This window comes from Gopherus flavomarginatus, chromosome 23 (genome assembly GCF_025201925.1).
Source record: "Gopherus flavomarginatus isolate rGopFla2 chromosome 23, rGopFla2.mat.asm, whole genome shotgun sequence".
Lineage (NCBI taxonomy): Eukaryota > Metazoa > Chordata > Testudines > Testudinidae > Gopherus > Gopherus flavomarginatus.
In genome coordinates, this window is record NC_066639.1 from 17142628 (window position 1) to 17169158 (window position 26531).

The following is a 26531-nucleotide window of genomic DNA, read 5'->3' on the forward strand; positions in this document are numbered from 1 at the left end:
GGACATGTGGGGGGGCAGGTCCAGCTCATCCCCAGGGCCGGGGGAGGGGCCCGAGTGGCACAGTAACGAGGCGCAGCTCCATTAACCAGGGTGGGTTTATTAGCCCCCCCCTCCCCGAGCCGTCCTCCCCCCTCATTTGCGCCGGCGGCCGCTGCGGTTCTGCCGCTTCTCCTTGCGGCGGGCGCGGCCCGGGCCCGGCTCCGGCCCCTGGCGGGCAGGGGTGGGGGCGGGGGGTGGGGCCGGCCCCGGGGGCTGCCGTGCCCCCCCGGCCCCCCCCTTGTACAGCAGGTGGAAGATGAAAGCATTGGAGTACCTGGGGGGAGGGAAGGATACAGGGGTCAGAGGTCACGACAATGGTGGGCAACGGGGGGGTCAGGGGTCACGGTTGAGAGGTCAGGGAGAGTCAAAACAGAGCGGTGAGGGTCAATAGGTCAGAGGTCATGTTATCGGGGGTGAAAGGTCGTGGATAAGGGCGGAGGTCACAGGTCATTGCAATGGGCACAGAGGTGCCGGGGTCAGAGGTCACAACAAGGGGTGACAATGTCATGGGATCGGAGGTCACACAGGTGGCTGATGACCTCGGTCAAAGGCCGAGGGAAGGGTCGCTGATGTTGGGGGTCAGAGGTCATTTCAATGAGACCAGAGGGTCAGAGGTCGTTCTAACGCCTCATGGGGGGGCACACTACTGGGGTCAGAGGTCATTCAAATTCAGAATGAAGCATGGGTCAAAGGTCAGAGTTCAGCTGAATGGGGATAATGTTGGAAGGGGTCAGAGGTCACACCAACAAGGCGGGTCAGAGGTCACACCAACAAGGCGGGGTCAGAGGTCACTTGTAACGCACAAGGGGTCATAGAGCCACTGGGTCAAAGGTCACATTAATGGGACTAATGCATGAAGGGGGTCAGAGGTCACGTCAAGGATGGGGGTCAGAGGTCACCTTACGGCAATCACTGGGGTCAGAGGTCATTTTACCGCCTGCCCCTCCCCCCGATGCCCGGCGGCCCCCCGGCACCCACCAGGGCATGGCATTGTCCACGCCGGCCTGGCGGAAGGGCGAGCGGAAGGGGTTGACGTGGGCCGGGCCGGCGCTGCCCCCCGTCGCCATGGAGACCGTGGCCTCGTCCACCGCGCAGCTGTACTCGCTGCACTCCGTGAAGTAGGCCGGGACCCGGAGCGCCTGCGGGGGAGACGGAGACATGGGGACCCAGGCGTCCGGGGCCGGAGCCGCCGGGGAGCCAGACAGCCGCGGCTGGAGCCACCGGGGAGCCAGACAGCCGTGGCCAGAGCCGCCAGGGACCCAGGCGTCCGGGGCCGGAGCTGCCAGGGACCCAGGCGTCCGGGGCCGGAGCCGCCGGGGAGCCAGACAGCCGCGGGCCGGAGCCACCGGGGAGCCAGACAGCCGTGGCCAGAGCCGCCAGGGACCCAGGCGTCCGGGGCCGGAGCTGCCAGGGACCCAGGCGTCCGGGGCCAGAGCTGCCAGGGACCCAGGCATCCGGGGCCAGAGCTGCCAGGGACCAAGGCTTCTGGGGACAGAGCCGCCAGGGACCCAGGCGTCCGGGGCCGGAGCTGCCAGGGACCAAGGCTTCTGGGGACAGAGCCACCAGGGACCAAGGCTTCTGGGGACAGAGCCACCAGGGACCCAGGCGTCCGGGGCTGGAGCTGCCAGGGACCCAGCGTCCGGGGCCAGAACTGCCAGGGACCAAGGCTTCTGGGGACAGAGCCACCAGGGACCCAGGCGTCCGGGGCCGGAGCCGCCAGGGACCAAGGCTTCTGGGGACAGAGCCGCCAGGGACCCAGGCGTCCGGGGCCGGAGCTGCCAGGGACACAGGCGTCCGGGGCCAGAGCTGCCAGGGACCAAGGCTTCTGGGGACAGAGCCACCAGGGACCCAGGCGTCTGGGGCTGGAGCTGCTGGGGAGGGGACCCAGGCATCCGGGGCTAGAGGTGCCAGGGACCCAGGCGTCTGGGGGCTGGAGCTGGCCAGGGACCCAGGCGTCCAGGGCCAGAGGTGCCAAGGAGGGGAGCCAGGCATCTGGGGCCAGATGCACTAGGGACCCAGGCGTCTGGGGCTGGAGCTGCCGGGGAGGGGACCCAGGCATCCGGGGCCAGAGGTGCGAGGGACCCAGGTGTCCGGGGCTGGAGCTGCCAGGGACCAAGGCTTCTGGGGACAGAGCCACCAGGGACCCAGGCGTCCGGGGCTGGAGCTGCCAGGGACCCAGGCGTCCGGGGCCAGAGCTGCCAGGGACCAAGGCTTCTGGGGACAGAGCCACCAGGGACCCAGGCGTCCGGGGCTGGAGCTGCTGGGGAGGGGACCCAGGCATCCGGGGCTAGAGGTGCCAGGGACCCAGGTGTCCGGGGCTGGAGCTGCCAGGGACCCAGGCGTCCAGGGCCGGAGGTGCCAGGGAGGGGAGCCAGGCATCTGGGGCCAGATGTGCTAGGGACCCAGGCGTCCGGGGCTGGAGCTGCCAGGGACCCAGGCGTCCAGGGCCGGAGGTGCCAGGGAGGGGAGCCAGGCATCTGGGGCCAGATGTGCCAGGGACCAAGGCTTCTGGGGACAGAGCCACCAGGGACCCAGGCGTCCGGGGCCGGAGGTGCTAGGGACCCAGGCGTCCGGGGCTGGAGCTGCTGGGGAGGGGACCCAGGCATCCGGGGCTAGAGGTGCCAGGGACCCAGGCGTCCGGGGCTGGAGCTGCCGGGGAGGGGACCTAGGCATCCGGGGCCAGAGTTGGGGTATACAGCAGGAAGAGAGGAGTTTGGGGGGGAGCTGGGGGAGCGAACTGGGGCGAGGGGAGCTGGGGGTTCAGAGACGGGTGCTGGGGGCGAGGGGAGGTTGGGGGAGAACCGGGGTTCGGGGGTACCCACCTGCAGGCGGGGCAGGGCGCTGAGCCAGGTGTCCTTCAGTGCAAAGCCAGAATTGAACCCTGAGAAATAACGAGAGGTGGGGGTGGGAGAGGCACAAATGGGGAGACCCTCCAGGGAAGCCCCCTCCTCCCACATGTCCCCCCACTTAGAGAGCTCCCTCTCCCCTCCTGCCACACAGCCCCCCCAGGGTGCCCCAGCTTGGGCCCCTCCCCTCTGATAGCCCCCCAAATCCCCCCTCCCTGGCCTGGCCCCCTGCCCCCCAGACAGCCCCCCAGGTTTCCCCCCTCCCTGGCCAGGGCCACTCCTCCCCAACAGCCCCCCAGATTCCCCCTCCCTGGCCTGGGCAACTCCCCCTAGACAGCCCCCCCCAGGGTCCCCCTCCCTGGCCTGGGCCCCTCCCCCCAACAACCCCCCAGGTTCTCCCTCCCTGCCCTGGGCCGCTCCCCCTCAGCAGCCCCCCCGGGTACCCCCTCCCTGCCCTGGGCCCTGCCCCCCAGGACCCACCCCGGGGGGACTCACCGATGACCAGGTCGGGTTTGGGGCCCGGCAGCAGGGGTGGGGCCTGGGCACAGAATTTCAGCTGCAGCCCCCCCCCGCCCCCCCTTGGCCTTGGGGGCCGGGCCCGACCAGACGCGCACCCCCTGCGCCTCCTGGGGGGGAGAGAGACGGAGGGGATCAGCCATGGGGGGGTGAGGCTCAGGGCTCCCCCTCCCCCACCCGCATGGCCCCCCCCTCACCGTTCTCTGGAGCAGGACCTGCTGCCCGTCGGCCTCGGGGGGCAACGCGCCCCCCACGAACAGCAGCTCCAGCGACACGTGGGGCAGCAGCACCGACAGCTCCTGGGGGGCCCAAAGGGTCGGGGGTCAGGGAGAGGGCCTGCTCCGAGGGGGGGTCTGCCACTGCCATCCCCATGTGCACGGTGAGCCCCACACAGCCCCATGGCGTCCCCCTAAACCCACCAGAGCCCAACCCTGCCTCACGCCCCCCCTACATCCACCAGAGCCCAACCCTGCCCCATGGCGCTGCCTGCCCCCCACATAGCCACCAGACCATAGCCCTGCCCCACATCGCCCTCTGCTCCCCATAACCACTAGAGCCCAGCCCTGACCCACGGTGCCCCCTGCCCCCCATAACCACCAGAGCCCAGCCCTGCCCCATGGTGCTGCCTGCCCCCCACATAGCCACCAGACCATAGCCCTGCCCCACATCGCCCTCTGCTCCCCAAACCCATCAAAGCCCAGCCCTGATCCACGGTGCCCCCTGCCCCCCATAACCACCAGAGCCCAGCCCTGCCCCATGGTGCCCGCTGCCCCTCAATACCCACCAGAGCCCAGCCCTGCTCCACGACTCCCCTGTCCCCATTATATCTACCAGAGCCCAACCCTGCCCCATGGCGCTGCCTGCCCCCCACATAGCCACCAGACCATAGTCCTGCCCCACATCGCTCTCTGCTTCCCAAACCCACCAGAGCCCAGCCCTGCCCCACAGTACCACCTGACCCCCATAACCACCAGAGCCCAGCCCTGCCCCACGGTGCCCCCTGCCCCCCATAACCACCAGAGCCCAGCCCTGCCCCACGACTCCCCTGCCCCCATTATATCCACCAAAGCCCAACCCTGGCCGATGGCGCTGCCTGCCCCTCACATAGCCACCAGACCATAGCCCTGCCCCACATCGCCCTCTGCTCCCCATAACCACTAGAGCCCAGCCCTGACCCACGGTGCCCCCTGCCCCCATAACCACCAGAGCCCAACCCTGCCCCATGGCGCTGCCTGCCCCCCACATAGCCACCAGACCATAGGCCTGCCCCACATCGCCCTCTGCTCCCCAAACCCATCAAAGCCCAGCCCTGATCCACGGTGCCCCCTGCCCCCCATAACCACCAGAGCCCAGCCCTGCCCCATGGTGCCTCCTGCCCCCTGATACCCACCAGAGCCCAGCCCTGCCCCCCCTACATCCACCAGAGCCCAGCCCTGCCCCATGGCGCTGCCTGCCCCCCACATAGCCACCAGACCATAGCCCTGCCCCACATCGCCCTCTGCTCCCCATAACCACTAGAGCCCAGCCCTGACCCATGGTGCCCCCTGGCCCCCATAACCACCAGAGCCCAGCCCTGATCCACGGTGCCCCCTGCCCCCCATAACCACCAGAGCCCAGCCCTGCCCCATGGTGCTGCCTGCCCCCGACATAGCCACCAAACCACAGCCCTGCCCCATAGCACCCCCTGCCCCCTATACCCATCAGAGCCCAGCCCTGCCCCCCGGTGCCCCCCGCGCACCCAGAAGAGGGGGGCCATGTCCGACTCCTTCCCCGTCTCCACGATGTGAATCCGCAGCGACTGTTTGTTCAGGATGTTCAGCTCCGGGACTGGTGGGGGGCAGAGGAATGGGGGGCTCAGAAGGGGGCAGGGGATCCCCCAGTTCCCAGACACCCCCCAGGACTGGGGCTCCCCACCCCCACCCAGACGTTGACCCCAGCTTCCCAGCCCTCCCCCGGCACCAGTCCCTCCCCCGCGGAGAGGCCCCCTGCCCACCCCCCCGGGGGCCCCACTCACAGTGCTGGGGGGCCAGCTGGGTGACGATGTAATAGACGCTCAGGGGGTAGCTGAGCAGCACGGCCAGGGGGGAGCCCAGCGGCAGCCCCCGCCACGCGTAGTACTCCTGCCACGAGCCTGGGGGGACACGGGGGTCAGCCCCCCGAGCTGGGGCTGGCCCCCCTGCTGTCACTGGCCCCTCCCCCCAGCTGGGACTGGCTCCTCCCCCCAGCTGGGACTGGCTCCTCCCCCCCAGCGGTCACTGGCTCCTCCCCTGAGCTGTGGCTGGCCCCTCCCCCGAGCTGTGGCTGGCCCCTCCCCCGAGCTGTCGCTGGCCCCTCCCCCGAGCTGTCGCTGGCCCCTCCCCCCGCTGTCACTGGCCCCTCCCCCGAGCTGTCGCTGGCCCCTCCCTCCAGCTGTCGCTGGCCCCGCCCCCCATCTGGGACTGGCTCCTCCCTCATCTGACTGGCTCCGCCCCCCGCCTATATCCCACCCCTCCCCCGTCTCACTGAAATAGGTCCTGGGTGCAGGGGGCTCCGGGGAGGTGGGGAGCAGAGCCGTGCCCCCCTCTGGCCTCAGCGCTTCGAAGGGGTTACCTGGGGGGGCAGAGAAAGGGGGTGTTGGCACGGGAACAGGAGCCGACACCCCCCAGAGGGGACAGGCCCCGGGCCCCCCCATGCTCACCGCTCTGCAGGAGGCCGGGTCGCCAGTCGGTCCGGCCCCCCAGCCCCACGCCATAGTCGGGGGCGCGGACCAGCATGCTCTCGTGGGCCCAGTACCCCCCGGTCAGCCCCCGGGCTGCTAGGAACCCCTCCCTGTTGAACCCGTCGCTGGTCACCTCTGCAAGGGAAATGGGGGGATCCCCCGATGAACCCCAGCTCTGTGCACCCACCCAATCTCCTGCCCAGAGCCCCCACTCCTGCACCCCCTGCCCGGTGCTCCTTTCCCTGCCCAGCCCCCCCATGCACACTGGGCAACCCCACACCCAAAGCCCCCCTTCCCCTCCCCCAGAACCCCCTGCTCAGTGCCTCCCTCCCCTCCCCAGTGCCCCCTGCCCAGCCCCCCCCACTCAAACCTGGCCAACCCCCCCACCCAGAACCCCCCTTCCCTTCCCTCCGCGCACCCTGCCCAGTACCCCCCTTTCCCTGCCCAGCGCCCCCCATGCACTCTGGGCAACCCCCCACCCAGAGCCCCCCTTCTCCTGCCCCCGCGCCCCCCGCCCGGGGCTCACCGGCGGTGAAGGTGAAGGGCAGGTCGGCCAGCTGGCGGGCGCGGGCCATGTACCCGGCCATGCGGGGGCACCAGGCCCGGTGGGCCGCATCCTCGGGGCTGCGGGCCCAGTCGGCCGCCCGGCACCGCTCGGAGCAGTACAGCACGGCCCGGCACTGCTGGCTGCGGGGTGGGGGGGACAGGCTCAGAGCCAGCCTGGCCCCCCCCTCACCCCAGCCCGGGCGCAGGCCGGGGGGGGGGAGGCGGAGGTGACTCGGGGGGCTCCCGCCACCCTCCCCTTGCTCACCACGGCGCCAGCCGCCTCTGGAACGCGTGTCTCTTGCACACGTGACAGGCTCGCACGCGCATGGAGGGGAAGGTGAAGGTGGGTTTCGGCCCCCAGCCCCGCATGGGGCCCGGGCTCAGCCTGACCCCCAGCCGGGGCAGCAGGGGCTCCAGCGACCTGCGGGGAGAGGTGGCGGGGATCAGCGGGGCAGAGGACGGGCACGGAGCCCCCTCTGCCCCACCGCCCACCCGATCACACTCACTTGTGCAAGGCGGGGTCCCCCACGGCCAGCAGCCGGGGCCGACGGGGCTCCCCCCCGCCCAGCGGGCAGGCCATGCTCTGGCACAGCAGGCCGAGGGCCAGCTGCTCCAGCGGGGGGGGTGCGGCTGGCTGGGGGGGGGGCCCCGGCCCCCAGTTGGAAATCCAGGCCCATCACCGTGCCATGCTCGTCTGTCACCAGCAGGAGGCGCTCCACGTGCACCAGGGTCTGGCCTGGGGGGAGGGGGCAGAGGTGAGACCGGCGGGGGGGGGTCGGAGCCCTGGATGTGGGGCAGGGGATGGGGAGGGGCCCAGCGGGGGTGGGTAGTTAGGGGGATGGGTGGGGGGTGTCTGGCAGAGTGGGGGGTGGGCGCCAGGCAGGGGAGCCCCAAGGGGATGGGGGGCCGGTGGTGGGTTGGAGGATGGGGGACCAGGCACGAAACCCCACAAGATGGGGGGCTAGGTAGGGAGGGGGCAGACGGGGGAGCCCCACAGGGATGGGGCCTTGGGGAGAAGGGCAGGGAGGGGAGCCCCATGGGGCCAGGGGATGGGGGCGGATGCGGAGCCCCACAGGGATGGGGGCCCAGGCAGGAAACCCCACAGGATGGGGGGCTAAGTGGGGAGGGGGGCAGACGGGGGAGCCCCACGGGGATGGGGGCTCGGGGGAGAAGGCCAGCTAGGGGAGCCCCATGGGGCCAGGCGCTCAGCCAGGGGAGGGGGGCAGACGGGGGAGCCCCACGGGGACGGGGGCTCGGGGGAGAAGGCCAGCCAGGGGAGCCCCATGGGGCCAGGGGCTCAGGCAGGGGAGGGGGCAGATGAGGGAGCCCCATGGGGCCGGGGGAGCCCTGAGGGGGGCAGGGGCTGGGGGAAGGGGGCCAGGCAGAGAAGGGGGGCAGACAGGGAGCCCCAAGAGGGGAGGGGGCTGCGGGTACCTGTCTCCAGCCCCTCGTCCTCCTCGTCCAGGCGCAGGAAGGTGACCGCCCGCTGCAGGTCCCGCAGTTGCAGGGCGTCCTCCCCGCAGAGCCTCCCCCGGGGCTCCCCCCGGGCCCCCCCCCTGCAGCGCCAGGCCCAGGCCCAGCCGGGGGTTGGGCAGCAGGTGCAGCAGCCAGAGGGTGGGGTCGGGGGGCAGGCGCCGGACGTGCCCCTCCTGGCGCCGCTGGCGCTGCCCGTCCCGGGGCCCCCCGGCCTGGCACCGGTGCCAGGCCAGCAGCAGCTCGGCCAGGTCCAGCACCTCAGCTCGGTACCCCGTCACGAACTCCATCCTGGGGGGCGGGGAGGTTAGAGCAGGGACCCCCCAAACCTGCCCCTGGTAGTCCCAAACCTCCCCCGGTACCCCGTCATGAACTCCATCCTGGGGGGCGGGGGGGTTAGAGCAGGGACCCCCCCAAACCTGCCCCCGGTAGCCCCAAACCTCCCCTGGTACCCTGTCATGAACTCCATCCTGGGGGGCGGGGGGGTTAGAGCAGGGACCCCCAAACCTCCCCAGGTACCCCGTCATGAACTCCATCCTGGGGGGCGGGGGGGTTAGAGCAGGGACCCCCCCCAAACCTGTCCCCAGTAGCCCCAAACCTCCCCTGGTACCCTGTCATGAACTCCATCCTGGGGGGCGGGGGGGTTAGAGCAGGGACCCCCCAAACCTGCCCCTGGTAGCCCCAAACCTGCCCTGGTACCCCGTCATGAACTCCATCTTGGGGGGCGGGGGGGGTTAGAGTAGGGACCCCCCAAACCTGCCCCCGGTAGGCCCAAACCTTCCCTGGTACCCCATCATGAACTCCATCCTGGGGGGCGGGGGGGTTAGAGCAGGGACCCCCCAAACCTGCCCCCGGTACCCCCAAACCTCCCCTGGTACCCCATCATGAACTCCATCCTGGGGGGCGGGGGGTTAGATCAGGGACCCCCCCAAACCTGCCCCTGGTAGCCCCAAACCTTCCCTGGTACCCCATCATGAACTCCATCCTGGGGGGCGGGGGGTTAGATCAGGGACCCCCCCAAACCTGCCCCTGGTAGCCCCAAACCTTCCCTGGTACCCCGTCATGAACTCCATCCTGGGGGGCGGGGGGGTTAGAGCAGGGACCCCCAAACCTGCCGCCGGTACCCCCAAACCTCCCCTGGTACCCCGTCATGAACTCCATCCTGGGGGGCGGGGGGGTTAGAGCAGGGACCCCCCAAACCTGCCCCCGGTAGGCCCAAACCTTCCCTGGTACCCCATCATGAACTCCATCCTGGGGGGCGGGGGGTTAGATCAGGGACCCCCCCAAACCTGCCCCTGGTAGCCCCAAACCTTCCCTGGTACCCCATCATGAACTCCATCCTGGGGGGCGGGGGGTTAGAGCAGGGACCCCCCAAACCTGCCCCTGGTAGCCCCAAACCTCCCCTGGTACCCCGTCATGAACTCCATCCTGGGGGGCGGGGGGGGTTAGAGCAGGGACCCCCAAACCTCCCCAGGTACCCCGTCATGAACTCCATCCTGGGGGGCGGGGGGGGTTAGAGCAGGGACCCCCCAAACCTGCCCCTGGTAGCCCCAAACCTCCCCTGGTACCCCATCATGAACTCCATCCTGGGGGGCGGGGGGGTTAGAGCAGGGACCCCCCCAAACCTGCCCCCTGGTAGCCCAAACCTCCCCTGGTACCCCATCATGAACTCCATCCTGGGGGGCGGGGGGTTAGAGCAGGGACCCCCCCAAACCTGCCCCTGGTAGCCCCAAACCTTCCCTGGTACCCCATCATGAACTCCATCCTGGGGGGCGGGGGGGTTAGAGCAGGGACCCCCCCAAACCTGCCCCTGGTAGCCCCAAACCTCCCCTGGTACCCCGTCATGAACTCCATCCTGGGGGGCGGGGGGGTTAGAGCAGGGACCCCCCAAACCTGCCCCTGGTAGTCCCAAACCTCCCCTGGTACCCCGTCATGAACTCCATCCTGGTGGGCGGGGGGGTTAGAGCAGAGACCCCCCCAAACCTGCCCCTGGTAGCCCCAAACCTCCCCTGGTACCCCGTCATGAACTCCATCCTGGGGGGCGGGGGGGTTAGAGCAGGGACCCCCCAAACCTGCCCCTGGTAGCCCCAAATCTTCCCTGGTACCCCGTCATGAACTCCATCCTGGGGGGCGGGGGGTTAGAGCAGGGACCCCTCAAACCGCCCCAGGTAGCCCCAAACCTCCCCTGGTACCCTGTCATGAACTCCATCCTGGGGGGCGGGGGGGTTAGAGCAGGGACCCCCCCAAACCTGCCCCCGGTACCCCCAAACATCCCCTGGTACCCCATCATGAACTCCATCCTGGGGGGCGGGGGGGGTTAGAGCAGGGACCCCCCAAACCTGCCCCCGGTACCCCCAAACATCCCCTGGTACCCCGTCACGAACTCCATCCTGGGGGGTGGAGGAGTTAGAGCAGGGATCCCCCAAACCTCCCCTGGTACCCTGTCATGAACTCCATCCTGCGGGGCAGGGGGGTTAGAGCAGGGACCCCCCAAACCTGCCGCCGGTACCCCCAAACCTCCCCTGGTACCCCATCATGAACTCCATCCTGGGGGGAGGAGGGGTTAGAGCAGGGACCCCCAAACCTGTCCCTAGTATCCCCAAACCTCCCCCGGTACCCTCCAACCTCGCCCTAGTACCCCGTCATGAACTTCATCCTGGGGGGCAAGGGGGTTAGAGCAGGGACCCCCCAAACCTGCCCCCAGTACTCCCAAAGCTCCCCCGGTACCCCGTCATGAACTCCATCCTGGAGGGCGGGGGGGGGTTAGAGCAGGGACCCCTCAAACCTGCCCCCCGTATCCTCAAACCTCCACCTGGTACCCCCAAACCTTGTCCCGGTACCCCATCACGATCTCCATCCTAGGGGGTGGAGGGGCTAGAGCAGAGACCCCCCAAACCTGCCTCCAGTACCCCATCACAAACTCCATCCTGGGGGGGGGCAGAGTAGTTAGACCAGGGAGCCCCCAAACCTCCACCCTGCACCCCCCATTGCCCGCCCAACTCGGTACCCAGTTCTGAATTTGTTCCTGGGGGGCTGAGACACCCCTAACCCCCCTGGCCTCCAGCCCACCTCCTGCACCCCTCCATTTCCCTATCCTTGACCCCCATCCTAGCACCTCCTCCTGGCCCCAAACCCCTGGACCCCCAGAGCCGCCCGTCCCCCCACTGATGTCCCCCACCCCCTATAATAACCCCAATCCAGCCCTGCCCCCCATCTCCCCAGCCCCCCCTCTGGTACCTGCTTCCTCCAGCTGATTTGAAGGTAAATACCCGGGCGCCCCAAGATTCCACTGTGACATCACGGGGTTCCGGCTCCCCGGGGAACCCCCTCCCCTGCCCTGCCCCAGCTCCTGCCCCCCCGAGATCCCGCCCCACTCCCTCAGGCCGCCCAGGGGTGAGCGCCCTCCGCTTCCGTCCCGGACACCTGGGTCCTATCTCCCCTCCCCAGCAGCAAGCATCCTGCCCTGCTCTCCCGGACACCTGGGTCCCAGCTCCCCTCCCCAGGGGCGAGCGTCCTGCCCTGCTCTCCCGGACACCTGGGTCCCAGCTCCCCTCCCCAGGGGCGAGTGTCCTGCTCTGCTCTCCCGGACACCTGGGTCCCATCTCCCCTCCCCAGCGGCAAGCATCCTGCCCTGCTCTCCCGGACACCTGGGTCCCATCTCCCCTCCCCAGCGGCAAGCATCCTGCCCTGCTCTCCCGGACACCTGGGTCCCATCTCCCCTCCCCAGCGGCAAGCATCCTGCCCTGCTCTCCCGGACACCTGGGTCCCAGCTCCCCTCCCCAGGGGCGAGCATCCTGCCCTGCTCTCCCGGACACCTGGGTCCCATCTCCCCTCCCCAGCGGCGAGCATCCTGCCCTGCTCTCCCGGACACCTGGGTCCCAGCTCCCCTCCCCAGGGGCGAGCATCCTGCCCTGCTCTCCCGGACACCTGGGTCCCAGCTCCCCTCCCCAGGGGCGAGCATCCTGCTCCGCTCTCCCGGACGCCTGGGTCCCAGCTCCCCTCCCCAGGGGCGAGCATCCTGCTCTGCTCTCCCGGACACCTGGGTCCCAGCTCCCCTCCCCAGGGGCGAGCATCCTGCCCTGCTCTCCCGGACACCTGGGTCCCAGCTCCCCTCCCCAGGGGCGAGCGTCCTGCCCTGCTCTCCCGGACACCTGGGTCCCAGTGCCCCTCCCCAGGGGCGAGCGTCCTGCCCTGCTCTCCCGGACACCTGGGTCCCAGCTCCCCTCCCCAGGGGCGAGCGTCCTGCTCTGCTCTCCCGGACACCTGGGTCAATCTCCCCTCCCCAGGGGCGAGCGTCCTGCCCTGCTCTCCCGGACACCTGGGTCAAATCTCCCCTCCCCAGGGGCGAGCGTCCTGCTCTGCTCTCCCGGACACCTGGGTCCCATCTCCCCTCCCCAGGGGCGAGCGTCCTGCTCCGCTCTCCCGGACGCCTGGGTCCCATCTCCCCTCCCCAGCAGCGAGCGGCCTGCTCTGCTCTCCCGGACACCTGGGTCCCCTGTTCCCAGTGAACAGTTCGCTCTCCGCTTCACCACATAATATTTAATGACCCTTCGCCCTCCTGCCCCTCCCTCCCAAAGTGCTGGCCAATCTCAGCGGCCAACGTGGCCGTCCCCTCCCAGAATCCTTTGCAGCGGCAGCTCTGTCCTCTTCCCAGCATGCCTTGCGTCTCGCTCAGCCCAGCCACCTCCCCAGAGCCAGCCCCACGGCAAGGCCCAGGGGCCGCCACGGGCAGGCCCGGGGGCCTCCAGCGACCTCCGGCTCCGTCTTCTGGGGGGCAGAGCCCAGCCCGGTGGGCGTGGCCTTCTGGGGCCTCAGGGGTCTCCCCGCTGCGGCGGTGGCCTCGTCCATCCAGGCCCGGTAGTTGGCCACGCGGGTGTAGACGCCCGGACGCTGGCGCCTCCCGCAGCCCCGGCCCCAGCTCACGACGCCCACCTGGTACCAGGAGGAGCCCTGGGGGGCCTGGCACTGCAGGGGCCCCCCGCTGTCACCCTGGAACGAGTCAGCCAAGGAAGGAGGAAATGAATCAACTATTGAGCGAGAAAAGCAGCAAACGAGGACGAGGCTCAACGAGCGAGAAAAGCAGGAAACAAACGAGAGAACGAGGCGACGAACGAGCAGACGAGTCGATTAACAAATTGATGAGGGGGAGGAAGGAGAAAACGAGTCAATGAATGAACGGGGGAGAAAAGAAATCAATGAAAAAACGAGGCCACGAACAAACCGAGAAAAGGAGTCGGGGACAGAAGGAGAAAACGAACGAAGAAACCAAGAAGAAAACGAGGCAATGAACGAGCATCGAAGAAGGCGGGTCACAGAGAAAGCGAAGGAACGAGACGTGGGCTGAACAGACGAGGGAGAAAACGCGAGAACGCGCCAGCCAGAACCAACGAGTGAGGAACCGAAGCAAGCGAGGGAGGAAGGACAGACGCGGAGGAAGGAGCGAGGGAGGAAGGAGCGAAGGAGGAAGGAGCGAGGGAGGAAGGACAGACGCGGAGGAAGGAGCGAGGGAGGAAGGAGCGAGGGAGGAAGGACAGACGCGGAGGAAGGAGCGAGGGAGGAAGGAGCGAGGGAGGAAGGACAGACGCGGAGGAAGGAGCGAGGGAGGAAGGACAGACGCGGAGGAAGGAGCGAGGGAGGAAGGAGCGAGGGAGGAAGGACAGACGCGGAGGAAGTGAGGGAGGAAGGACAGACGCGGAGGAAGGACAGACGCAGAGGAAGTGATGGAGGAAGGACAGACGCGGAGGAAGGACAGACGCGGAGGAAGTGATGGAGGAAGGACAGACGCGGAGGAAGAACAGATGTGGAGGAAGGACAGACACGGAGGAAGTGATGGAGGAAGGACAGACGCGGAGGAAGAACAGATGTGGAGGAAGGACAGACGCAGAGGAAGTGATGGAGGAAGGACAGACGCGGAGGAAGGACAGACGCAGAGGAAGTGATGGAGGAAGGACAGACGCGGAGGAAGGACAGACGGAGAGGAAGTGATGGAGGAAGGACAGACGCAGAGGAAGTGATGGAGGAAGGACAGACGCGGAGGAAGGACAGACGCAGAGGAAGTGATGGAGGAAGAACAGACGCGGAGGAAGGACAGATGCAGAGGAAGTGATGGAGGAAGAAGAGACGCGGAGGAAGGACAGACGCAGAGGAAGTGATGGAGGAAGAACAGACGCGGAGGAAGAACAGACGCGGAGGAAGGACAGATGTGGAGGAAGAACAGACACGGAGGAAGTGATGGAGGAAGAACAGACGCGGAGGAAGGACAGACACGGAGGAAGTGATGGAGGAGGAACAGACGCGGAGGAAGGACAGACGCGGAGGAAGTGATGGAGGAAGAAGAGACGCGGAGGAAGAACAGACGTGGAGGAAGGACAGACGCGGAGGAAGAACAGACACGGAGGAAGTGATGCAGGAAGAACAGACGCGGAGGAAGGACAGACGCAGAGGAAGTGATGGAGGAAGGACAGACGCGGAGGAAGGACAGACACGGAGGAAGTGATGGAGGAAGAACAGACACGGAGGAAGGACAGACGCGGAGGAAGTGATGGAGGAAGAAGAGACGCGGAGGAAGAACAGACGTAGAGGAAGGACAGACGCGGAGGAAGGACAGACACGGAGGAAGTGATGCAGGAAGAACAGACGCGGAGGAAGGACAGACGCAGAGGAAGTGATGGAGGAAGAACAGACGCGGAGGAAGGACAGACGCGGAGGAAGTGATGGAGGAAGAACAGACGCGGAGGAAGAACAGACGCGGAGGAAGAACAGACACGGAGGAAGGACAGACACGGAGGAAGGACAGACGCGGAGGAAGAACAGACGCAGAGGAAGTGATGGAGGAAGGACAGACACGGAGGAAGGACAGACGCGGAGGAAGTGAGGGAGGAAGGACAGACGTGGAGGAAGAACAGACGCGGAGGAAGGACAGACGCGGAGGAAGGACAGACGCAGAGGAAGTGATGGAGGAAGGACAGACGCGGAGGAAGGACAGACGCGGAGGAAGTGAGGGAGGAAGGACAGACGTGGAGGAAGAACAGACGCGGAGGAAGGACAGACGCGGAGGAAGGACAGACGCAGAGGAAGTGATGGAGGAAGAACAGACGCGGAGGAAGGACAGACACGGAGGAAGTGATGGAGGAAGAACAGACACGGAGGAAGGACAGACACGGAGGAAGTGATGGAGGAAGAACAGACGCGGAGGAAGGACAGACGCGGAGGAAGTGATGGAGGAAGAAGAGACGCGGAGGAAGGACAGACGCAGAGGAAGTGATGGAGGAAGGACAGACACGGAGGAAGTGATGGAGGAAGAACAGACGCGGAGGAAGGACAGACACGGAGGAAGGACAGACACGGAGGAAGGACAGACGCGGAGGAAGTGAGGGAGGAAGGACAGACGTGGAGGAAGAACAGACGCGGAGGAAGGACAGACGCAGAGGAAGTGATGGAGGAAGAACAGACGCGGAGGAAGGACAGACGCAGAGGAAGTGATGGAGGAAGGACAGACACGGAGGAAGTGATGGAGGAAGAACAGACGCGGAGGAAGGACAGACACGGAGGAAGTGATGGAGGAAGAACAGACGCGGAGGAAGGACAGACACGGAGGAAGTGATGGAGGAAGAACAGACGCGGAGGAAGGACAGACGCGGAGGAAGTGATGGAGGAAGAAGAGACGCGGAGGAAGAACAGACGTGGAGGAAGGACAGACGCGGAGGAAGAACAGACGTGGAGGAAGTGATGCAGGAAGAACAGACGCGGAGGAAGGACAGACGCGGAGGAAGTGATGGAGGAAGAAGAGACGCGGAGGAAGAACAGACGTGGAGGAAGGACAGACGCGGAGGAAGGACAGACACGGAGGAAGTGATGGAGGAAGAACAGACGCGGAGGAAGGACAGACACGGAGGAAGTGATGGAGGAAGAACAGACGCGGAGGAAGGACAGACGCGGAGGAAGTGATGGAGGAAGAAGAGACGCGGAGGAAGAACAGACGTGGAGGAAGGACAGACGCGGAGGAAGAACAGACACGGAGGAAGTGATGCAGGAAGAACAGACGCGGAGGAAGGACAGACGCGGAGGAAGAACAGACGTGGAGGAAGGACAGACGCGGAGGAAGAACAGACACGGAGGAAGTGATGGAGGAAGAACAGACGCGGAGGAAGGACAGACGCAGAGGAAGTGATGGAGGAAGAACAGACGCGGAGGAAGGACAGATGCAGAGGAAGGACAGACGCAGAGGAAGTGATGGAGGAAGAACAGACGCGGAGGAAGGACAGACGCGGAGGAAGTGATGGAGGAAGAACAGACGTGGAGGAAGAACAGACGCGGAGGAAGTGATGGAGGAAGGACAGACGCGGAGGAAGGACAGATGCAGAGGAAGTGATGGAGGAAGGACAGACGCGGAGGAAGGACAGACGCAGAGGAAGTGATGGAGGAAGAACAGACGCGGAGGAAGAACAGACGCAGAGGAAGTGATGGAGGAAGAACAGACGCGGAGGAAGGACAGACGCGGAGGAAGTGATGGAGGAAGGACAGATGCGGAGGAAGGACAGACGCGGAGGAAGTGATGGAGGAAGAACAGACGCGGAGGAAGGACAGACGCGGAGGAAGTGATGGAGGAAGAACAGACGCGGAGGAAGGACAGACGCAGAGGAAGTGATGGAGGAAGGACAGACGCGGAGAAGGACAGACGCAGAGAAGTGATGGAGTAAGGACAGACGCGGAGGAAGGACAGACGCGGAGGAAGTGATGGAGGAAGGACAGACGCGGAGGAAGGACAGACGCGGAGGAAGTGATGGAGGAAGAACAGACGCGGAGGAAGGACAGACGCGGAGGAAGTGATGGAGGAAGAACAGACGCGGAGGAAGGAGCGAGGGAGGAAGAACAGACGCGGAGGAAGGACAGACGCAGAGGAAGTGATGGAGGAAGAACAGACGCGGTGGAAGGACAGACGCAGAGGAAGTGATGGAGGAAGAACAGACGCGGAGGAAGGACAGACGCGGAGGAAGTGATGGAGGAAGAACAGACGCGGAGGAAGGACAGACGCAGAGGAAGTGATGGAGGAAGGACAGACGCAGAGGAAGTGATGGAGGAAGAACAGACGTGGAGGAAGGACAGACGCGGAGGAAGAACAGACACGGAGGAAGGACAGACGCAGAGGAAGGACAGACGCGGAGGAAGTGATGGAGGAAGGACAGACGCGGAGGAAGGACAGACGCGGAGGAAGTGATGGAGGAAGGACAGACGCGGAGGAAGGACAGACGCGGAGGAAGGACAGACGCGGAGGAAGTGATGGAGGAAGGACAGACGTGGAGGAAGGACAGACGCGGAGGAAGTGATGGAGGAAGGACAGACGCGGAGGAAGGACAGACGCGGAGGAAGTGATGGAGGAAGGACAGACGTGGAGGAAGGACAGACGCGGAGGAAGGACAGACGCAGAGGAAGGACAGACGCGGAGGAAGTGATGGAGGAAGGACAGACGCGGAGGAAGTGATGGAGGAAGGACAGACGTGGAGGAAGGACAGACGCGGAGGAAGGACAGACGCGGAGGAAGTGATGGAGGAAGGACAGACGTGGAGGAAGGACAGACGCAGAGGAAGTGATGGAGGAAGAACAGACGCGGAGGAAGAACAGACACGGAGGAAGTGATGCAGGAAGAACAGACGCGGAGGAAGGACAGACGGAGAGGAAGTGATGGAGGAAGGACAGACGCAGAGGAAGTGATGGAGGAAGGACAGACGTGGAGTAAGGACAGACGCAGAGGAAGTGATGGAGGAAGAACAGACGCGGAGGAAGGACAGACACGGAGGAAGTGATGGAGGAGGAACAGACGCGGAGGAAGGACAGATGCAGAGGAAGTGATGGAGGAAGAACAGACACGGAGGAAGAACAGAGTGAGGGAAGACAGACGCGGAGGAAGAAACCCAGAACCGGAGGAAGTGATGCAGAGAAGACAGACGCGGAGGAAGGACAGACGCAGAGGAAGTGATGGAGGAAGAACAGACGCGGAGGAAGGACAGACGCAGAGGAAGTGATGGAGGAAGAACAGACGCGGAGGAAGGACAGACGCGGAGGAAGTGATGGAGGAAGGACAGATGCGGAGGAAGGACAGACACGGAGGAAGTGATGGAGGAAGAACAGACGCGGAGGAAGGACAGACACGGAGGAAGTGATGGAGGAAGGACAGACGCGGAGGAAGGACAGACGCAGAGGAAGTGATGGAGGAAGAACAGACGCGGAGGAAGGACAGACGCGGAGGAAGAAAGACGCGGACGGAAGTTTGATGGAGGAAGGACAGACGCTGAGAAGAACAGACGCAGAGGAAGTGATGGAGGAAGGACAGACGCGGAGGAAGGACAGACGCGGAGGAAGTGATGGAGGAAGAACAGACGCGGAGGAAGGACAGACGCAGAGGAAGTGATGGAGGAAGAACAGACGCGGAGGAAGGACAGACGAGGAGGAAGTGATGGAGGAAGGACAGAGCGGAGGAAGGACAGACACGGAGGAAGTGATGGAGGAAGAACAGACGCGGAGGAAGGACAGACGCGGAGGAAGGACAGACGCGGAGGAAGTGATGGAGGAAGAAGAGACGCGGAGGAAGAACAGACGTGGAGGAAGGACAGACGCGGAGGAAGAACAGACACGGAGGAAGTGATGCAGGAAGAACAGACGCGGAGGAAGGACAGACGCAGAGGAAGTGATGGAGGAAGACAGACGCGGAGGAAGGACAGACGCGGAGGAAGTGATGGAGGAAGAACAGACGCGGAGGAAGAACAGACGCGGAGGAAGTGATGGAGGAAGAAGAGACGCGGAGGAAGAACAGACGTGGAGGAAGGACAGACGCGGAGGAAGGACAGATGCAGAGGAAGGACAGACGCAGAGGAAGTGATGGAGGAAGAACAGACGCGGAGGAAGGACAGACGCGGAGGAAGTGATGGAGGAAGAACAGACGCGGAGGAAGGACAGACGCAGAGGAAGTGATGGAGGAAGAAGAGACGCGGAGGAAGGACAGACGCGGAGGAAGGACAGACACGGAGGAAGGACAGACGCGGAGGAAGTGATGGAGGAAGAACAGACGCGGAGGAAGGACAGACGCGGAGGAAGTGATGGAGGAAGAAGAGACGCGGAGGAAGAACAGACGTGGAGGAAGGACAGACACGGAGGAAGTGATGGAGGAAGAACAGACGCGGAGGAAGGACAGACGAGAGGAAGTGATGGAGGAAGAAGAGACGCGGAGGAAGAACAGACGTGGAGGAAGGACAGACGTGGAGGAAGAACAGACACGGAGGAAGTGATGCAGGAAGAACAGACGCGGAGGAAGGACAGACACGGAGGAAGTGATGGAGGAAGAACAGACGCGGAGGAAGGACAGACGCGGAGGAAGTGATGGAGGAAGGACAGACGCAGAGGAAGTGATGGAGGAAGAACAGACACGGAGGAAGGACAGACGCGGAGGAAGTGATGGAGGAAGAAGAGACGCGGAGGAAGAACAGATGTGGAGGAAGGACAGACGTGGAGGAAGAACAGACACGGAGGAAGTGATGCAGGAAGAACAGACGCGGAGGAAGGACAGACGCAGAGGAAGTGATGGAGGAAGAACAGATGCGGAGGAAGGACAGACACGGAGGAAGTGATGGAGGAAGAACAGACGCGGAGGAAGGACAGACGCGGAGGAAGTGATGGACGAAGGACAGACGCGGAGGAAGGACAGACGCAGAGGAAGTGATGGAGGAAGGACAGACGCGGAGGAAGGACAGACACGGAGGAAGTGATGCAGGAAGAACAGACGCGGAGGAAGGACAGACGCAGAGGAAGGACAGACGCGGAGGAAGTGATGGACGAAGGACAGACGCGGAGGAAGGACAGACGCAGAGGAAGTGATGGAGGAAGGACAGACGCGGAGGAAGGACAGACGGAGAGGAAGTGATGGAGGAAGGACAGACGCAGAGGAAGTGATGGAGGAAGGACAGACGCGGAGGAAGGACAGACGGAGAGGAAGTGATGGAGGAAGGACAGACGCAGAGGAAGTGATGGAGGAAGGACAGACGCGGAGGAAGGACAGACGCGGAGGAAGGACAGACGCGGAGGAAGTGAGGGAGGAAGGACAGACGTGGAGGAAGGACAGACGCAGAGGAAGTGATGGAGGAAGGACAGACGCAGAGGAAGTGATGGAGGAAGGACAGACGCGGAGGAAGAACAGACGCGGAGGAAGTGATGGAGGAAGGACAGACGCGGAGGAAGGAGCGAGGGAGGAAGGAGCGAGGGAGGAAGGACAGACGCGGAGGAAGGAGCAAGGGAGGAAGAACAGATGTGGAGGAAGGACAGACGCAGAGGAAGTGATGGAGGAAGGACAGACGCGGAGGAAGGACAGACGCGGAGGAAGTGATGGAGGAAGGACAGACGCGGAGGAAGGACAGACGCGGAGGAAGTGATGGAGGAAGGACAGACGCGGAGGAAGGACAGACGCAGAGGAAGTGATGGAGGAAGGACAGACGCAGAGGAAGTGATGGAGGAAGGACAGACGCGGAGGAAGGACAGACGCGGAGGAAGTGAGGGAGGAAGGACAGACGCGGAGGAAGTGATGGAGGAAGGACAGACGCGGAGGAAGGACAGACGCAGAGGAAGTGATGGAGGAAGGACAGACGCAGAGGAAGTGATGGAGGAAGGACAGACGCGGAGGAAGGACAGACGCGGAGGAAGTGATGGAGGAAGGACAGACGTGCAGGATGAACAGACACGGAGGAAGAACAGACGTGCAGGATGAACAGACGCGGAGGAAGAACAGACGCGGAGGAGGCAGCAGACACAGGACCCCACCAGGAGGGCGCCAGGTGGGGCGGGACGGGAACGACCAGAAGCTGCCCAGGAAGGGGGCGCGAAGGACGAAGCCGCGCGGGGGTCCCCTGTCTGGGGCATGAGGGTTTCGGAGGACGTTTGGGGGCCTCCGTGGGGGGTCTGTGCAGGGGCCTGTGGGGCGTCCTGCTCCCTGAGGCTGGGTGGGGCAGGGGGGGTGTTCAGGCTCAGGGGCCCTGGGTGGAGGAGGGGCTCGGGAGGGCCTTGGGGGGTCCCCACCTGACAGGCATCGCGTCCGCCTTCCTCGTGCCCAGCGCAGACCATGTTCTGGGTCAGGGCCCCCATCCACCACATGCAGCGGAGCCAGTCAACGATCCGCACGCCGGCCTCCCGCAGCGCCCCCGACACCCGCTCCTGCCCTGCGAGAGACGGCGCTGCAGACCCGGCTGGACCCCCCCGGCCGGACCCCCCCGGAGAGACCCCCCCAGCCGGACCTCCCAATGGGCCCTGCCACCCCCGGCTCCCGCAGCGCCCCCGACACCCGCTCCTGCCCTGCGAGAGACGGTGCTGCAGCCTCGGCCGGACCCCCCCGGCCAGACCCCCACGGAGAGACCCCCTAATGGGCCCTGCCACCCCCGGCCTCCCGCAGCGCCCCCGACACCCGCTCCTGCCCTGCGAGAGACGGCGCTGCACCCTCGGCCGGACCCCCCCGGCTGGACCCCCCCGGCGAGACCCCCCGGAGAGACCCCCCAAGGGCCCTGCCATCCCTGGCCCCCCGCAGCGCCCCCGACACCTGCTCCTGCCCTGCGAGAGACGGCGCTGCAGCCTCGGCTGGACCTCCCCCCGGCCGGACCCCCCCGGAGAGACCCCCCCGGAGAGATCCCCTAATGGGCCCTGCCACCCCCGGCCCCCTGCAGCGCCCCCGACACCCGCTCCTGCCCTGCGAGAGACGGCGCTGCAGACCTGGCCGGACCCCCCCCCGGCCAGACCCCCACGGAGAGACCCCCTAATGGGCCCTGCCACCCCCGGCCCCCGCAGCGCCCCCGACACCCGCTCCTGCCCTGCGAGAGACGGCGCTGCAGACCCGGCCGGACCCCCCCCGGCCAGACCCCCACGGAGAGACCCCCTAATGGGCCCTGCCACCCCCGGCCTCCCGCAGCGCCCCCGACACCCGCTCCTGCCCTGCGAGAGACGGCGCTGCACCTCGGCCGGACCCCTCCGGCTGACCCCCCGGCGAGACCCCCAGAGGAGACCCCCAATGGGCCCTGCCATCCCTGGCCCCCGGCAGCGCCCCCGACACCTGCTCCTGCCCTGCGAGAGACGGCGCTGCAGACCAGCCGGACCCCCCCGGCCGGACCCCCCCGGAGAGACCCCCCAATGGGCCCTGCCACCCCCGGCCTCCCGCAGCGCCCCCGACACCCGCTCCTGCCCTGCGAGAGACGGCGCTGCAGACCCGGCTGGACCCCCCCCGGCCAGACCCCCCAGAGAGACCCCCAGAGAGACCCTCCAATGGGCCCTGCCACCCCCGGCCTCCCGCAGCGCCCCCGACACCCGCTCCTGCCCTGCGAGAGACGGCGCTCCAGTCCTGGCCGGACCCCCCCGGCCGGACCCCCCCGGAGAGACCCCCAATGGGCCCTGCCACCCCTGGCCTCCCGCAGCGCCCCCGACACCCGCTCCTGCCCTGCGAGAGACGGCGCTGCAGCCTCGGCGGACCCCCCGGCCGGACCCCCCCGGAGAGACCCCCCAGAGAGACCCCCCAATGGGCCCTGCCACCCCCGGCCTCCCGCAGCGCCCCCGACACCCGCTCCTGCCCTGTGAGAGATGGCGCTGCAGACCCGGCCGGACCCCCCCCAGCCGGACCCCCCCCCGGAGAGACCCCCCAATGGGCCCTGCCACCCCCCGGCCTCCCGCAGCGCCCCCGACACCCGCTCCTGCCCTGCGAGAGACGGCGCTCCAGTCCTGGCCGGACCCCCCCCGGCCGGACCCCCCCCGGAGAGACCCCCAATGGGCCCCTGCCACCCCCGGCCTCCCGCAGCGCCCCCGACACCCGCTCCTGCCCTGCGAGAGACGGCGCTGCAGCCTCGGCCGGACCCCCCACGGCCAGACCCCCCCGGAGAGACCCCCCCAGCCATGAGCCCCGACACTCCCTTGCCCTGAGCCGCCCCCAACCAGCCAGCCCCCACCCCAGAACGACCCCCACGTCGAGCATCCCCAAGCCGAGCTCCCCCCCGGCCCCTCGCCCGGTGCCCCACTCACCGTACTCCGTGGTGCCCCACCCGGCCACGTAGCAACTGCCCCACTGCCCGTCGTCCTCGTCGTCCGGCTCCCCGGGGAGGCAGATGAGGCCGAGGCCCCGGCCGGGGGGCAGGGGGCGGCTCAGCAGCAGCAGGGCCAGGTCTGAGTCGTGGGTGCTGCGGCTGTAGCTGGGGTGGGACAGGATCCGCTGAACCCGCCGGGTGACGCCGCCGATGCCCAGGGTCACGCTGCCGGCCGCCACCATCACGTCCTGGGGCCTGGGCACGGGCACAGGGATGGCGCCCCTCACTCCCGACCTGCAGCCCCTGCCAGGTCAGCCCTGCCCCCCCAGCGCTGTCGGTGCCCCTCACTCCCGACCTGCAGCCCCTGCCAGGTCAGCCCTGCTCCCCCTAGCGCTGTCGGTGCCCCTCACTCCCGACCTGCAGCCCCTGCCAGGTCAGCCCTGACCCCCCTAGTCCTGCTGGTGCCCCTCACTCCCGACCTGCAGCCCCTGCCAGCCCAGCCCCTGCTCCCCTAGTCCTGCTGGTGCCCCTCACTCCCGACCTGCAGCCCCTGCTAGCCCAGCCCTGCCCCCCCCCCGCACTCTGCCGGTGCCCCTCACTCCTGACCCACAGCCTCCTTACCGGGTGTCGTGGAAGCAGTGGGCTGCGCTCAGCACCCACCAGGAGTGTATGACGCTCCCCCCACAGAAGTGGTGCCCTTGGGTCTGGAGACTGACAACCCAGGGCCATTCCCCAGGGCGGCTTTTCTGCCCCCCAATGATGCGGGGTGCGGGGGAGGGGCTGGGGCTGTTGTAACCCGGCCGGAAGCCACAGCCTGGGGAGACAGAGCCCCCGTTAGAGACATTCACCCCCCTCCCTTCCCAGAGCCGGGGACAGAACCCAGGAGTCCTGGCTCCCAGCCCCCCCTGCTCTAACCACCAGCCCCAACTCCCATCCCAGAGCCGGGGAAAGAACCCAGGAGTCCTGGCCCCCAGCCTCCCTGCTCTGACTCACCAGCCCCCACTCCCATCCCAGAGCCGGGGAGAGAACCAAGGAGTCCTGGCTCCCAGCCCTCCTGCTCTGACCCACCAGCCCCCACTCCCCACCCCGAGCCGGGGAGAGAACCCAGGTATCCGGGCTCTCAGCACCCCTGCTCTGACCCACCAGCCCCCACTCCCCTCCCAGAGCCGGGGAGAGAACCCAGGCATCCGAGCTCCCAGCCCTTCACATCTGTGTCTCCTGTCTCCAGCCCCCCGTTCCCATTCACTGGATGACATCACAGCACTGCATGTGTGACATCAGAGGCCACTGTGACATCACACGCTGTCGAAGACTGGGAGCGGGAGGGGTTGCCCTGTCTAATTGACCAGAGGGACGGACCTGGCCTCTTTCTGGGGCAGGGGGAGGGTACGACTGGGGGGAGGGGCACCTGTCCCCCCTGCCCTGGCACCCACCTGTGGCCCAGACGCCCGTGGCCCCAAGGAGGAGAAGCTCCAGCAGTCGCCACGCTGCCATTGGCTGCCCCCCAGCAGCGGGAGAGGTGGTGGGTGGGCGCAGGGGCAGGAGCTGCCTGCCGTGACGTCACAGTAGTGCTGGCGATGACATCACAGTGATATTTAAAGGGCCATGTGCATACATCCCCGGCCCCAGAGCGAGGGGGCCCAGGCTGCGGGGGGCTCAGAGGTGTGGGCCCAGGCGACGCTGGGGATCAGTTCCCGCTCCCCATGGCTTCCGGGTATTAACGGTCGCTGCCCGGCCAGCTGGCGGGTCTGTCCCGCGTCCCCAAGGCCACGTCGTTCCTCCGGGGACAGTTCACGGGAAGCTTTCCAGAAGCTCCACATTCTCCCACTCGATTCCCTGTCCATCCCTGACCCTGCGCCCGGGCGGGGGCGGATCGGCTGAGTCCCAGACGTGCAGGACGCCGTGTGACCGGGGGGGGGGTACCCCGTGTTCTGCGGGATGCGAGTCTCACGGGTTTGTGTGCCTCAGTTTCCCTGCGTGCTGCACCAGGTGGGGCTTGGGGGAGATGCGACCAAGTCACGCTTTGCCTGGGAAGTGAGACGAAGCCCGGAGAGGGGGAGCTGCCTGAGGCTGGGTTGCTGGTTTGGGACTCGGGGGGGCAGAGGCCAGGGCTCTGGGTGCCTCCCAGATGGACGCTGCTGCAGGCCCCTGCTCCTGCTAACAACCTCTGTCCTACGCTGCCTTTCCCACGGCTCATAACTCGGCCCTTGGCAGCTTCCCAGAGCTCAGCATGTCTGGCCCAGCGTGACCGGAAACCACAAGGCTTCCGTTCCTCGCTTCATTTTAACGCCCCCGCCCCAGCACAAGGCAGGCCTGAGCCCCTCCCCGCTGTCTGCGTCCCTCCCTCCTGGGCCTGGCTCTGGGGGGATGGGGGGCACAGAGAGGGGTAAGAGGGGAGTAATGTGGCTGGTTCTGGTGGGACCCAACTGAGGACAAATCGCTGAGAGCAGGGCAGGCACAGCCCCAGGCTGGGTGTCCTTTGCACACCCAGGCAAACCAAACCCGCCAGCCAGAGAGGAGTTTGGTCTCACCCCCCCGGGTAACCGCATGTCACCCCAGCAATTCCCTCAGACACCCCAGTTCCCCGTATCCCCCCGAGCGCCGCTCGCTCTAGGGACAGATGGGTATGAAAATGGTTATTTCAGCAAGTTTGCAGATGTCACTAAACTGGGAGGAGTGGTAGATACGCTGGAGGGTAGGGATAGGATACAGAGGGACCTAGACAAATTAGAGGATTGGGCCAAAAGAACCTGATGAGGTTCAACAAGGACAAGTGCAGAGTCCTGCCCTTAGGACGGAAGAATCCCAGGCACCGCTACAGGCTGGGGACCGAGTGACTAGGCAGCAGTTCTGCAGAAAAGGACCTGGGGTTACAGTGGACAAGAAGCTGGATCTGAGTCAGCTGTGGGCCCTTGTTGCCGAGAAGGCTAACGGCATTCTGGGCTGTATAAGTAGGGGCATGGCCAGCAGATGGAGGGACGTGATCATTCCCCTCTATTCGACATTGGTGAGGCCTCATCTGGAGGACTGTGTCCAGTTTTGGGCCCCCCACTACAAGAAGGATTTGGGCAAATTGGAGAGAGTCCAGCGGAGGGCAACAAAAATGATCAGGGGGCTGGAGCACATGACCTACGAGGAGAGGATGACGGGAACTGGGATTGTTTAGTCTGCAAGAAGAGAAGAGTGAGGGGGATTTTGATAGCTGCTTCAACTACTGAAGGGGGCTCCAAAGAGGATGGATCCAGACTGTCTCAGTGGTGGCAGGTGGACAGGACAAGGGAGCAATGTCTCACGTTGGCAGGGGGGCAGGTCGAGGTTGATTATTTGGAAACACTATTTTCCCTAGGAGGGTGGTGAAGCACTGGAATGGTTCCC

At 66.3% G+C, this 26531-nt stretch overlaps 1 protein-coding gene and 1 long non-coding RNA gene across 2 annotated transcripts; both read right to left on the reverse strand.

The window, feature by feature from the left end:
- Window positions 1–51: 51 nt before the first annotated feature.
- On the reverse strand, window positions 52–23951 carry ZMYND15 (zinc finger MYND-type containing 15). The gene is given in 17 exon segments (XM_050933560.1): window positions 52–313; window positions 1018–1178; window positions 2862–2920; window positions 3381–3453; window positions 3455–3511; window positions 3599–3700; window positions 5140–5228; window positions 5904–5990; window positions 6079–6234; window positions 6626–6786; window positions 6911–7066; window positions 7152–7288; window positions 7290–7381; window positions 8080–8200; window positions 8202–8409; window positions 23155–23411; window positions 23778–23951. Coding segments are annotated over 17 exon segments (2205 nt in total). The 5' UTR covers window positions 23886–23951; the 3' UTR covers window positions 52–132.
- LOC127039715 (uncharacterized) lies at window positions 12119–12523 on the reverse strand. Its single transcript, XR_007771318.1, has 3 exons — window positions 12493–12523; window positions 12326–12381; window positions 12119–12269 (listed from the first exon to the last, which is right to left on the reverse strand). It is a non-coding gene; the product is annotated as an uncharacterized LOC127039715 (long non-coding RNA).
- Window positions 23952–26531: the final 2580 nt, after the last annotated feature.